The sequence below is a fragment of the Alligator sinensis genome, unplaced genomic scaffold, assembly GCF_000455745.1.
Source record: "Alligator sinensis unplaced genomic scaffold, ASM45574v1 scaffold1286_1, whole genome shotgun sequence".
NCBI lineage: Eukaryota > Metazoa > Chordata > Crocodylia > Alligatoridae > Alligator > Alligator sinensis.
Genome location: NW_005842606.1, coordinates 158,580 through 172,188, shown reverse-complemented (window position 1 = coordinate 172,188; position 13,609 = coordinate 158,580). Strand labels below are relative to the sequence as shown.

The window sequence follows — 13,609 nt, the reverse complement described above, 5'->3', positions numbered from 1 at the left end:
ATGATTCCTGAAAATAGTTCTCCCTATGTTGCATATTCATCATTTTAGGGTGCGTTGCAAAAAAATTCTGACATTTCTCCTTAATGCACAGGTTGATAAAGGTTTGTAAAAAATACAGACAGGAAAATTAATCTTTCAAAAACCAAAGAAACCTCACTATATAGGAACCACTTTCTGAAACACTGACTTGTTCACTTCAGTCCTTTTACTTAGTGCACTAACTAGAGAAGATGGGGGGTATAATGTTTACATTTGGCTCATTTAAACTAATTTCATAGAGATGTTTCCATCTCTTGCTAAAAGCTTTGGGCTCCCTCTATTGCAATTTTCTCGTTTTAATACATTTTTACCTACCACTTTACTCTCCTTTCATAAAAGTAAAAAACTGAGTACACTTATAAAAATGGCGGCACACTGCAAAACAGTAATCAGGAATTTCAAAACTGAAAAATCAGCACCGCTTTTTCTAACATGTGGCTTCATGTAAAACTTAGACAGTAGCTGTCTCCCAGATATTTATCTGTATATATGTTCACAGTGTTCATTTACCTATTCTCTCAAACACAAAGAGCTATGTAAAAATGTTCAGAAACTATCTCTAAAAATACACACAAGAATCAACATCATTCCAAAGCTATACCTAGTCACATCAGAATACACACCTCAGGCTTCCATTCATTCACTGTCATTAATAGTTTCATAACAGATTCGAAGACTAAATTCTAGTTGACCTATTTCTGTTTCTCAAAATTATCTTGGCTATAAAGGAACAATCAGTAAGAAGAGCAGTTCCTCCATTAAGAAAAAATGGGTTCAGTCTGTGTGATGTACATATACTGATGTATATCCTATAAGCTAAAAATCAAACTTTTGTACTGCATTGAACTAACTTGCAGATACTCGGTGTTCCCATCAGAATTGTAAGAATGAGGAAAGGAACACCATGAACCAAAGTAGTATCAGGGTCAATTCACTGAAGTATAAATCCTGTTTTAAATGTAGCTTTCCCTAAATTAATTGTTAAGGAATACTTACAGCAGCTTGGAACAAAAGAGACAGATCCTTGTTAACATAAATTTTAACATTTCTAAAGGTGAGGAACATGACCTAGGTTTCTACAGGAATTTTTAAGGATATTTTAAAATTAGTTGTCCATTTACCAGACTTCTCTAGCATTTTATTTTCTTCTGCCATTTCCTTTTTGTTCTTGCTGATGTTCAGGTGTCTCTACTTTCTGCGCTGTTCTCTTAAAAAACTAATATTGCATTGCTCACTCAGAAAAAAACTAACATTAGGCAATCCTAGTCAGATGCCTTTTGCTAGGGCTGTGCGAAAGAGCACTGTTTTGTTTTGACTTCCATTTCAAAGGGACAGTGTTTTGTTTCATCACTTCATTTCGTTTCAAAGCTCTCTTCTGTTTAGTTTTGTTAAAACTGTTTCGCTGTTTTGACGCGTTTCAACGTTTTGCCCATAGGCTATAATGGGGAATCACAAATATGCCTATTACTTTGTCATTTTTTGCCTGATTCGAATGAAAAAAAGCAGGGGTAGTAGCCCCTGCTGAATCCACAAAGCCTGTCAAGTTTCAAGGAGATAGGTACAGGGGTTTCTGGGAAACTGCACCTCAAACTGCTGACAAGCAAAACTCGTGGCATATGTGACTGTGTGTGTGTTAAGGGCCTCACTGACACTGGGGCCTCTACATGACATGGTAGTGTGCCCCAATGAGGTCTCCTCCTCCCCTACAGCCTCAGTCCAGTCCATCACTTTAAATAACAACGGGTAAGTAAGCAGCACAGTAGCACTAGCAGCATCTCAGGCAGCCAAACTGTGACAGAGCCTTTCTTTCCTTTCCTGCAGGAGCTGCTTCTCCAGCAGCTGCCAGAGAACTCTCCCTGCCAGCCCCAGCTCTGGGGCTTAGATGTGCCCAGGGCCCCACGTCCTTCCGGTCAGCTGACCAGGGGCAGGTGCTAGGGGTGTAGGCTGTAGCCATGTTGATCTAAGGACATGACACTGGCAGACAAGCATCTTTGGGTCAATCTGATATCTTTTAGTAGACCAACTAAATAGTTGGAAAAATATATCTTAGCAAGCTTTCAGGTTGAAAAATCCTTCGTCAGGCTGATGAAGCACCTGCAGTTGGGGGGGGAGGGGGGGGCTGTGTGTGTGTGCATGCATGCGCTATTCCTGGATGAAAGGAATAGTAAAGAAGTCAGAGGCTGGCATGTAATGCTGGCAAGAAAGTCAGTCAGTAAAAATGGAAATGAAGGCGCCAGGGGGTGAGGAACAGGCTGAGGTGGGAGGAGATTGGGGGGATATAGCAGCGCAGGTAAAAGTAGAGAGGTACCTAGGGAGTCAGATGTCTGGCAGGTTGTAGTGTGTCAGAATTCCAATGTCTATAATGAGTCCATGAGTTTCTATACGTACTACCTAGGAGGCTGATGAAGTACAGTTCATAGGCTTGTTTAAATTTACAAACCGCTTTTCACAGACAAGCACTGAACCTCACTAACCTCATCACCAGAAGCCAACTTCCTACAGCCCAAAACACAGCGAATGGATCCAGACCATGCCATGACAAGACATGCAAAACCTGCCAACAACATCTCCAGTATGGAGATAATACTAAGTGCCCTGATAGAAAATATGTAGGAGACATCAAGCAACAAACGCTCGCACCAGAATGAGCGCACACTGAAAATCTATCACACCCAACTACCTGTCTCCAATCTCAGGACTGATCCTCAAAGGGAATTTACAAACCACTTTTCACAGACAAGCCTATGAACTGCACTTCATCAACCTCCTAGGTACAGAAACTCATGGACTCAATATGGACATTGGAATTCTGACACATTACAACCTGCCAGACACCTGACTCCCCAGGTACCTCTCCACTTTTACCTGCTACATCCCCCCCACCCCAAACGCTGGCCTGTCCCAGACCACGCTACTTTCTCACTTCTAGGGTGCGGGTACATGTGTGGATGCTCCCTTTTCCCCCTCCTCAGCAGGCAGAGGCACAGCAACAGGAGGAGTGGACTCAGCTGAGCCACTTGCCTCCACAACCTCTACCTCAACCTCCTCCGAAGTGCCTTCTGGGGAAGGAGACCTGGCTGTAGGGGAAACTTGAGGGGTGTGGAGCACAAACTAGATGATTCCCCCTCCTTCCCCAGAATTTCCCTTGCAATGGCACTCAGATCCAGCTCCAGCTCTTCCTCTGGCACTGGAAGGCTCAGGATGGGAAGTGAAATGGGGGTGGAAACTGTAATGCTGGTGCTGCTTGTTGTCATGGTGGTGGTACGAGGGGTTATGGCTCGTGTGTTTGGAGGGGATGCAGACTCAGGCAGTGGCACTGTTCCCCTCTCCTTGCTGCCAGTAGAACTGGAAGCCTCATGCCTGCTAGTTGTAGGAAAGAGGCTACGTCTCAATTTGAGTGGTAGAAATTACAGCTCTCCCTCTACCCCCTCTTCTGCCCCTCCCTGAAGGCTTGCCAGCTATTTTTTCAGCACACTTCATAGTGTTTCATGTGCTGGAAAATCTGTGTGTTCTTCTGTAATGTAATCTATATTAATGTAATATATGTAGATAATTGTATGTATATATGTATGTAATGTATGTAAGTATGTATTTATGTAATAAATAAAATATATAAATGTATGTATGTATTCCTGAATAAATTATGTATTATAATATGCAGCGTATGCTGTGCTTCCCTGCACAGTGAGTGAAATGCACACTGTGAAAGAAAGCACAGATTTCTTTTCTGGGGGAAAAGAATCAAAATAGACTAACAAAAGCAAAAAGGATTTTGGGGGAGGAATAAATTGAAAGGAATGAATGAATATAATAATAAAAGGGTACAGGCAACCCCCGCTTAATGCTCTTAATTGGTTCCAGGAAAACCGAGCATTAAGTGGAACCGCGTTAAGCAAAACTCACTTACCCGTAGGCATTAATGTAAATAGAACTAATTGGTTACTGCTGCTTCTTACCGTAGCTTCTCACCATGGCCATCGCCTCTCCCCATCCCTCTGCCTGCCTGCTGGCTGCTCCAGCCCCATGTACCAGCCCTCAGCCCACGATCCTGCTGGCTCCAGCACCACAGGGCCTCGCACTCACCGCTTCTGTTTCTGTTTCCTTGCAAGCAAGCCCAGCTTCAAAACTCAAAACGTTTTGAAATGTTTCAAGTGTCCTTGTTTCGTTTCAAGGCTGTTTCAAAGCCTTTCGTTTCAATTTCGCTGTTTCAAGCTCGAAACGACTCAAAACAGTGTCGAAACGAAACACCTGGTGAAATTTCGCACAGCCCTGCTTTCTACTAGTTCCACATGTCAAGCCCCATAATGATACTCATGTCTAGGTAAATGTGGAAAGAAGACAAGAAAAGTAGAAATTAAGCAATGAAAAAAGCAGCCCTTAGATTGCAGCATTTTGCTGACAGCACTGAGAGATAACTGTGGCTCTAGGAAGATGTAAAAGATCAGTATGCAAAAGCACCGTGGAGAAATGTTGTAAAGAAATTACCTGAAATCAAGCCAGCAAATCTCTCAACAACAGGAGGGTAACATTTTGACTGGTTTTAGACATAATTTCAAACCAATGTAGTGATACAAGAAGCCTATAACCATACCTAGATACTGTGCACACTTAAGTTTTTTCTTGATAAAAGAACTGACCTAGTAATGCAGATATATCAAGAATCAGTTTAAAGCATAGTTAAAAAGGTTGGCTGTTGGCAGCATGTTAGTTTGAACTCGGAAAATTCAACTATTGCTTCAAGGGAGGTTCTGATAAAAACTGTTTCAGGCAAATTATCTTTCATATCAGTTACGTTATTTCAGGGAAAGAAAGACTAAAAAAAAATCAGTACTGAATCACATACCTTTTGGACAGAAAAGAACTTTGAAGAGTAGGACTTAATATCTGACATGTCTGTAGGCTGGCAACAGATGATGAGGGTGGTTGACCCAACTGTAACTTGTCAGCATCAGATATGTTAGCATCAAAGCTAAGATGGCTCTTTGCATATTTTCTTCCAACTTTTGTCCTCAGGACATTTGTCAAGATAACTTTGGGCTGCCTGCCATACATAACAAGAAACGAGAAATACTACACTGAATTCTGGATATAGAAACTTCTGGCTGAGTGTATGTAAATTAATAGCTTGGTAACACCAAACATCAATAATACTAAGAAAGCATAATTTTGCCCACAGGCCTTTATAGTCATAAAACATGATCCTCCACTGAGAAGCTAACAGTTTAACTCAAGCAGGTCACATTAGAATCAATGGTAACAGACTACACTAAGCTGGGTAGTCAAACGGAGAGGGGACAGAAACATCACATTTGTTGAATTAAACAGCACATTAACATAGTCTTGTCTTTGACATCTCACCTTAAGATTTTGCAGTTCCCTGTCCACACAATATTTCTCACCATAAAACTTTATATGAAATTGAAATTGCAAAGCATTTGATAGAAGTATGGAGCAAAAAAAGTAATTTTCCTATTAACAGAAAGTCTCTAACAAAACAAAGCTTACTGTCAGATTGATTCACTCAAATGCCTGGTCATCAGCGGTCAACCGGGTATCACAAAAACTCAGTATTTCATTCCAGTCTTTGGTCACAGCTCCCAGGTGACACTCTTCAAGCAAATGATTATGAAACTGAGATGATTTTACATGTGTTAGATGAAATAAGCGCCAAAGTTAAACCAATCAGATGACAAAATATATTGATCAGCAGTTAAAATGTTCAAGACTGTCACAAAACATCTGACATCATCAGAATCAACTTGCTGTCTTTTGTGGCTGATGGCTGACTTCTCACTGTCCTCAAACTTTGTTGCTTATGCTTTACTATTTCCATAGTGACTTATTCCAAATAATAATAGATAGTCATTGCTTGTTTGTTTCTGTTATGATTCTGTACATGTTGCCTCCTGGATATTCACTGCATATTCCTCTTTCAGTATCATCTCTCTGAGTACTGATCTACTTGGGGCATGTTACAGCACAACATTAAGATGATGTCCGATTATTGTTCTTTGCACTCCTGTTCCATTCAGATGTACAGATTCTCTTTTCAGAGTACCTTAGTATTTGCAGGGTTGTCGTCAAGCTGCTGATGGAGCAGAGGTAGTCAGCGATAAGAAATATATTTTAGAGGGTAGAGTCACAGCTAGATCCAGAAGAACAATTAGAGAAGACAAGAACTGCAAGTATTTCTTGTCTGGAGGAAGGAGAGAAGAGGGCTCGGCTGGATGTGAATGTGATCTCTTCTCTTCATGAGGGTGAGGAGAAATATGTAGATTACAAGGGTCCAAAGACTGAACCAGATTTTAAATAAAGTTTTTTTTATAGAGTTCAATTTAGAAAACAATGGATCAGAAACCCCATGAGGGCATGGATGGCACATTCTCTCTCAAATATTATGGCCTAAAGTGACAGTTGCAAGCAAACCTAACAAAGTCTGCTATGGTGAGGGTGAAAGTAAGGCTGGCAACAACAAGAAACAGCTACCATGCAAAGAGGAATTATTTGTTATGAACAACAATTGCAAGCAAACTATTAAAGACTTTGTATGCAACATGAAGTAAAGCAGTACTGAAACAGAGTAAGAGTGTACTCAGCAACATACCTTTTGGACTGAAAAAGGTTTTGGAGAGGAGGGTTTAATATTTGACAAATCTCTACGCTGGCAACAGAAGATGAAGTTGGTAGATCTGACTGCACTTTGTCATCGTCAGATATATTAGCATCAGTTATAAGCTGGTTCTGTGTGTATTTTCTTCCTATTTCCGTCCTCAGGATATTCGTCAACATAACTTTGGGTTGCCTGTCATACATACAATAATATATGATGAATATGGCACTGATCTCGAGGTAAGGTACATGAATTCAACACAGCTTCTTTTAACAGATTTGTTATTCCTGCATTCTACTTCTCATCTTGGTTAGAGGTAAGTTTACTCAACTGATGATTTACAGAACTACTCTCTTTATAGGTGGGGAGTTGGAACTGACTTTTGTGGTGATAGCGCCCTTCCAGGTTTTGCACTCAGCCTCAGTGGCTACCTATAAACAAATGTGGATGTGTAGTGGTAACTTTGCTGTGTGACAGTGTAGGAATTTCACTGCATCACCTCTACAGAGACAGAGGAAGTACCAGAGCCAAATACAGTTTTGAAACTGTAGATTTGAGCTTGGACCTGACTACCAATGGGTGAAAACAGCTAGTTACACTGAAAAAAACCTATTGAGATTGATAATAAAGTATTTTCTCACATATAACATGCTCCCCTTCCAATAAAATATGCATCTTGTTTTTGAAAGGCAGAACGAAGGCAAAAAAGATATTCCTTGAAAGCCTCTGCAAAGAGCAGGGGAAGAGGTGGCTGTGAGAAGAAGGCAGATGAGGAGCAAATATCCACAGCCAGAAGTCCTGCATGAAGCACTTGCAGCTTTACTTTCCCTTTCTCCAGGCAGAGGATTAGGCGGCAGAAACTGCTGTTACTGTATTTCCTCAATTACAATATATACCTCACTGGAGCAGAATTATGGGGAAAAGGTGCATGACTCATGAAAATATGGCAGGGGTTGGCAATTATTCAGGCTGGAGGACCACTTAATGACTTTTGGTGGGGCTGTTGAGGGCCAGGGATATGCCAACTAGGGCTGTGTGAAATGTTGGCAGCTATTTTGTTTCAGAGGTGTTTCGGGCTGTTTCAGCACCCGAAACACAGAATCCAAATCGAAACAGAAGGCTCAGAAACATCTCCAAAATTAAATAAGGCATCCAAAACGTTTCAGAAACGTTTCAGAAAATGTCAGAGTTTCAGAGCTGGGCTTGCAGGGAAACAGCTGTACACTGCTGTCCTGCCACGCAACATGGCTCCGCAGGGAGCAGAGATCCACACCAGAGGTCTCTTTACTACTGCTGCCCACCCCTCGCTGCCCCGGTGACACAGGGCTGCACGGGGTGGGCAGCAGCGGTGAGGAGACCCCAGTGTGGACTTTTGCTCCCTGCAGAGCCAGGTCGCACAGCAGGGCAGTGCTGGTCCCTGTTGTGCGACCTGGCTCCACATGGAGCAGAGATCTGAGGCAGCACAGGCAGGCAGTGGTGGCAAAGAAACCCCAGCGCAGATCTCTGCTCTCCGAGAAGCCAGGTCGCATCGCAGGGCAGTGCTGGTCCCTGCCGCACAACCTGGCTCCACAGGGAGCAGATATCTGGGGCAGTGCAGGGTGGGCAGCGGCAGGGAGGAGGTCCTGGCACAGATCTCTGCTCCCTGAGGAGCCAAGTCACACGGCAGGGCAGTGCTGGTCCCTGCCATGCAACCTGACTCCTCAGGGATCAGAGATCCGCATGGGGTCTCATTGCCTGCACAGAGGGCAGTGGTCCCTCCCCCGGACAAGCCACCCATGGCCCCATCCTGCTCCCCACTGGGGCCCTGCAGCCCTGCCCGGCTGGGCTTCGAAACAGATTCGGAGGAGATTTGGCAGAGCTGCATCTCCAAAATAGATTTGGCCGAAACGAAACAGGACAGTGATCCGAAACACCGAAAGGAATCACTGTCCTCCAAAACGGCGGAATCTAAAACCAAATCAACACACAGCCATTTTGCACAGCCCTAATGCCAACTGATCCTATCCAGCCTGCTGCCTATTGCCAAAAACCTGAGGAGAGAGGGCTGCACACTGCACCACTCTGCTCTGCTGCACCAGAAAAGTCAAAGAAATACAAAGATTTAATAATAAAAATTACTACTACCATCATCACAAGAGGAATTTATTTTTTAATCTAGACAAAAACATCTGTGTGTGAAAAAGACATGCTAGGGGTGTGTGCAGGGCTCAGAAAAGATGGGCTTTCAGCAGTTCCAAACTGTGTTTTTGCAATTTGTTTGGCACATTCAGAATTTATTTTTCTTCAGTTAATTATCACATTAACAAAGACAACATAAAGATTACCTAGCAACTCTCTCACCTTTCTCCATTCAGTCCCATGCACCAACTTCCCTGTCACAAATCAGAATCTTTGCAGAATTATAAATTCTGGTCGACCTTAATAAAATTGCTACATTTTGGAACAACTCTGTGGGCATGCAGTAATCTACATGCATGCAGTAATCTATGTGCAAACCTTGTCATGCCTTTCACAGACCAGGTACCATACAGGGTCATTAAACCTTGATTGCTCCTTTGAAAAAGGCAAACCCTCAAGACCATGGGATGAACACATCCATCCTATATGAAACTAGTTCTTCCTGAACTTCTCTGCAGGTTGGATTTGGAGAGTGCAAAATTCTTAGACATGAGAACAAATAATCAGGTGTTAACAATGAGTGTTAAAAACCAACAGAACAGAACTGAAGAGACATGGAGTTAAAGGGACCCAGGGACACAGGAGGCAAGGCAGGAGAGGAATACGTTTTCAAAACAGAAGAACCCTGTTCAATGATATGGCTAGGTGCATAGGAACAAGAGACACAAACTCCATAAGAAGAGGAGAAACTATATCCTGGGCAGGGATCCAAGGCTCACTAGATGAGTCTGACCAAGGTTAATAAATGTTTCAGAATAGTGAAGAAATTGAGGCAAACACATACACGTAGGCTTTTGTTATGCTATCTAGGTCTGTGTATTTTTTGGGTTACCTAAAGTAAAAAAGTTGTTTGTTTTAGGAACCCTTCACAAAGTTTGTCTCTCTCATTCAATTACCATGTGCCCCTGATGTGGTAAACCACAAAAACCCACTGTCCAAAGGTTGGAGCTCAGTGGAAAGGTGTGCTTAAGCTTTTCCAAAGTCAGCACCCATCACTGGAGGCCCAAAGTAGCTGAGCCATGAGGTTTTATTTCCATGGAAAGGTCTGCACTCAGACAGCGTTCACGAGAAAGCAAAGAGAGAGCCATTGCTGCAGTCTGCTCAGACTAAAGAAAAGACTAACAACATGTTGTAGTACCTGAACACAATTAACTTGTGCATAGCCAGCTACAAGAAACTCAGTCAGAATTATCTGACATCCCATTTTACCAAGGGAAGCAAAACGAAAAAAAACAAAACCTTCTCTCTCAGGTAAGTTTACTTGAACAAGTAGTTCTACTTTTTTGTGGAAAGTTGGGGGTTTTTTTGGCTTGGTACTGCCATCTTAAGCCCTGTTTGCTTTATCAGAAGAGCTCAAACTGAAAGGACCTACATTTAGCCATTTTTTATTTGTCCATTTTTAAAGTGTGCCAGTTGTTTAAAGCATGCCTTACCCAACCCCCAAAACTGTACAAAAACGCAAGCCCACAGCCTTTATTATGAAAACATTCCTAAAACTATGCACATATGGACGTGAGAAATCTGGCAAGCAACTTTCAAAATTCAGTTGCTAAAGGCTCATTAAGTCTAACATTTCTAAATTAATTAAACGTACTCTGAAGTTGTCTTTGCATTAACCAACTTACACATTTTTCCTTTCAGTAAAAAAAAAAAACAACACACACATATATAGATATATTTCTCTATATCTACATATATCTATAGACACACACTAAATATAGATATATCTATATATAGCATGTATATATATATATATTTTTTTTTAACTGAAAGGAAAAATGTGCAAGTTGGTTAATGCAAAGACAACTACCGGATGCTGCCCCGCCCCAGGATGGCAGTGGCAGGTCCCCACATGAGCTGATCTGCCCCGCACCCTACCAGAGCTGGCTCCAGGTAGGGGCCCGGGGCAGATCAGCTGATGCGGGGACCCTCCCCCGGCCCAGTCCCTGCCCAAGCTGATCTGCCCCGGCCCTGCTGGCCCCAGGCAGCAGCACCCAGCTCCTGTGTGCTGGCAGGCAGATTGAGGGCCCACCGGCACCTTTGGGAAAACTGCGGGGGCTGTGCTGGAGTCCTCCTTGGGGGTGCGTGCCCCCGATCTGCCTGCCAGGTGACAGGAGCTGGGTGCTGCAGCCTGGGGCCAGTGGCAGCACTGATCTTCCCGGCGCTGGGAGTGATCTGTGCCCAGTGCTGATCTGTCATCTGGCAGGCAGATCAGGGGCCTGCACCCCCAGGAGGACTCTGGCACAGCCCCCGCAGCTCTCCCAGGGATGCGGGCAAACCCCTGATCTGCCTGCTGGATGAGAGCACCAGAGTGCTGCTGCCTGGCACCGGTGGCTGCAGCAATCTTCCCAGTGCTGGTCCCAAGCAGCAACAACCAGCTTCCCTCATCTGGCAGGCAGATCAAGGGTTCGCACCCCCAGGAGGATTCAGGCACAACCCAGGCAGCCCTCCCAGGGGTGCGGGTGAGCCTCCAATCTGCCTGCGTGCTGCATTTTATGTTTCCCCATAATAACCTAAGGGCAAAACATCGAAACAGCGTTGAAACAGCAAAACAGTTTCCATGAAACAAAACGAAACTTGAAACGAAACACTGTTCCATCAAATCGTCGAAACGGAAGTCAAATTGGAACAATGCTGTTTCACACAGCCCTAGTGTATATACACGTACACGAACACACACACACCCATCAGCAACTCTGACTGGGGAAGAGGATTGGAGTGGCAGTTGGGGAGCGTGTGGGGATTACCTTGTCACATGTCTGCCAAACTGGTTGATCCCCATTGCTCTATTTCAAGAGATTTCTTAATAGGAATCTGCAGTGAAGAGTTCTTTGCTTTCTGATTGTAGTCCAAAAGAAAGTAGAGCATAGGCAGCTGAGGAGAAGTGCCATCTCCTCTTTCTTTACGTAGGACAATACGAGATTTTAAGTACGACACCTATAGTATCTGAAAAGGATGTGTGTCTTTTGTCTCATGACTGGAAGAGCATTTGATCTGAATAGGCGCCAGACCAAACAGCAGGTCAAAATTCTTGAGTTTTTGCATCATTTCCACATTAGAGATGGCAAAATGCATATAAATTTATTTTATGCAATTAGGTTCTGGGCCCTCATCTGAATATTTGTGGGTAAAGCCTAGTGGGACTTCATGTGACCGCAGGGGCCCACGTGCAATAGGAGGGTGTTACTGACTAAAGATTATTAGAAGAAGATAAAATCTTGAGCTCATTTTAACCTCTGTGAATGGTGAAGGGCTCTGGGAGTATACTCGTCAGGGAGCAGGTGTAGTGCATAAGTTAAAGGAGCCAGGCACAGTCATCCTCCCTTGTGATGAGATCCTAATAACGTGTGGTTTGACTGGATGCAATGAGACCCAACTTTAATCTAAAAAAATAAATAAATTGAAAAAGTTCCCCAAAGTGATCTTGGTGATAAGAGAGAACATTACAATGTGTATCTGATCTTACTAAACATTAAGGGACCCTGATTCAGGAAGCTACTTAAACATCTAACTGAAGCCGAAGAGCTGCCCCACGCAGAGGTGTAACTAGTAAGTTTTGTGCCCAAGGAAAATCCTGCTGGAGAGGCAGAGCAGGACAGAGGGAAAGGGGTACCACTGAGCACTGCAGGGGAGAAGCAGGAGTCTTACTGGCTCTGGGGACTCAAAAAATGTTCCTGGCTGCTGCATGGTCTGACTCTGGTTATTGTTCCTACAGCCGCATCAGTGTCTGTACATCCAGCTGCTGTTCCTGCAACAACAACAGCATGGGCACCTACTGCTGCCAGGGCATTGACTCCCCAAAGTGGAAGGGGTCCTATTATGCTTGGTCACCAACCCTGTGCACCACTTGCCTCCCCCTTTTGTTCCCCCACATATTATGCTACCAACCCCACAGACTTTAATGGGACTACTTCTGTACTTTTATATTAGGCCTGTGTTTAAGTATCTTGTTAAAATCAAAGCCTAAATTAGGTGGATCACAAATTACTGAGCATTTATTTTGATGGATGCTCTATACAACAATAGTTTCCTAAAGAGTTTAAAAGGGAGAAAGGATTCTTGAATCATGAGACAGCGAGATCTGAAATGCTGAGTATTTTTAATGAGCTTATAAGGTTAGCAAAGGAACAAGAAAAAGAAATTGGTTCTGGAACATGATGCCTCCCTCTTCTGCATTTCCTTTAGATGGGCACGCTAGAAATATATTTCTTTCCACCAAAAAAATCCCACATGAAACCTTAAATCCAAATATTGCATTTAATTGCATAAGCAATTCTAGGCACAAATAGGATTAGGCCCTCAGGTGCAGACACCAGCACAGTAAACACGGATAAATTTTCTGGAACCTGCAGCATGTCCCAGTATCTTTATTAGCTTTTGTTGTAACCTGCCCACTGCATAATTCATGCAAAGCCTGGTAAAAGGCTATTATTTTGCAAAGAAACAAGGAATACTTCATTATAAAACAGTGATGGTAGACTTCCATTTGGTTTTATTATATAGGTGCTGTTCGACTGCTAAATCTCTGTGACTTACCAGAAAAGATTTGAGACGTAAAATAGTTATAATTTATGGGCCAGCTTTCATCTTGAGGACTCTCATCCATGTCAAACAACTCTTTGACAGGTTCCAGATCCTTCAATGGATTGGCTTAGTGGGTACCAGCATGTTTGTAATAGTTAACCAGAGCACCCTTAATTTATATACATTTGGGTTTTGGCCTTTCTAAAACATCTGAATAACTATATGGAATCTATGACTTTAAAAGTCTGGGGGGTTTGG

At 43.1% G+C, this 13,609-nt stretch overlaps 1 protein-coding gene across 3 annotated transcripts in view; it reads right to left on the bottom strand.

Moving 5' to 3' along the window:
- SENP7 (SUMO specific peptidase 7) overlaps window positions 1–13,609 on the bottom strand; it is a 67,675-nt gene that overhangs the window by 42,315 nt on the left and 11,751 nt on the right. Inside the window, exons 4-5 of one of the 3 annotated variants that reach the window (XM_014524390.2) lie at window positions 6,644–6,841; window positions 4,883–5,080 (exon numbers count right to left, since the gene is read on the bottom strand). The exons of 1 other annotated variant lie outside the window; for it this stretch is intronic. In XM_014524390.2, the coding sequence (XP_014379876.1) occupies window positions 4,883–5,080; window positions 6,644–6,841 (396 nt within the window). The remainder of the gene's footprint in view (window positions 1–4,882; window positions 5,081–6,643; window positions 6,842–13,609) is intronic. One more of the 3 variants, XM_025214811.1, reaches the window with a different exon arrangement.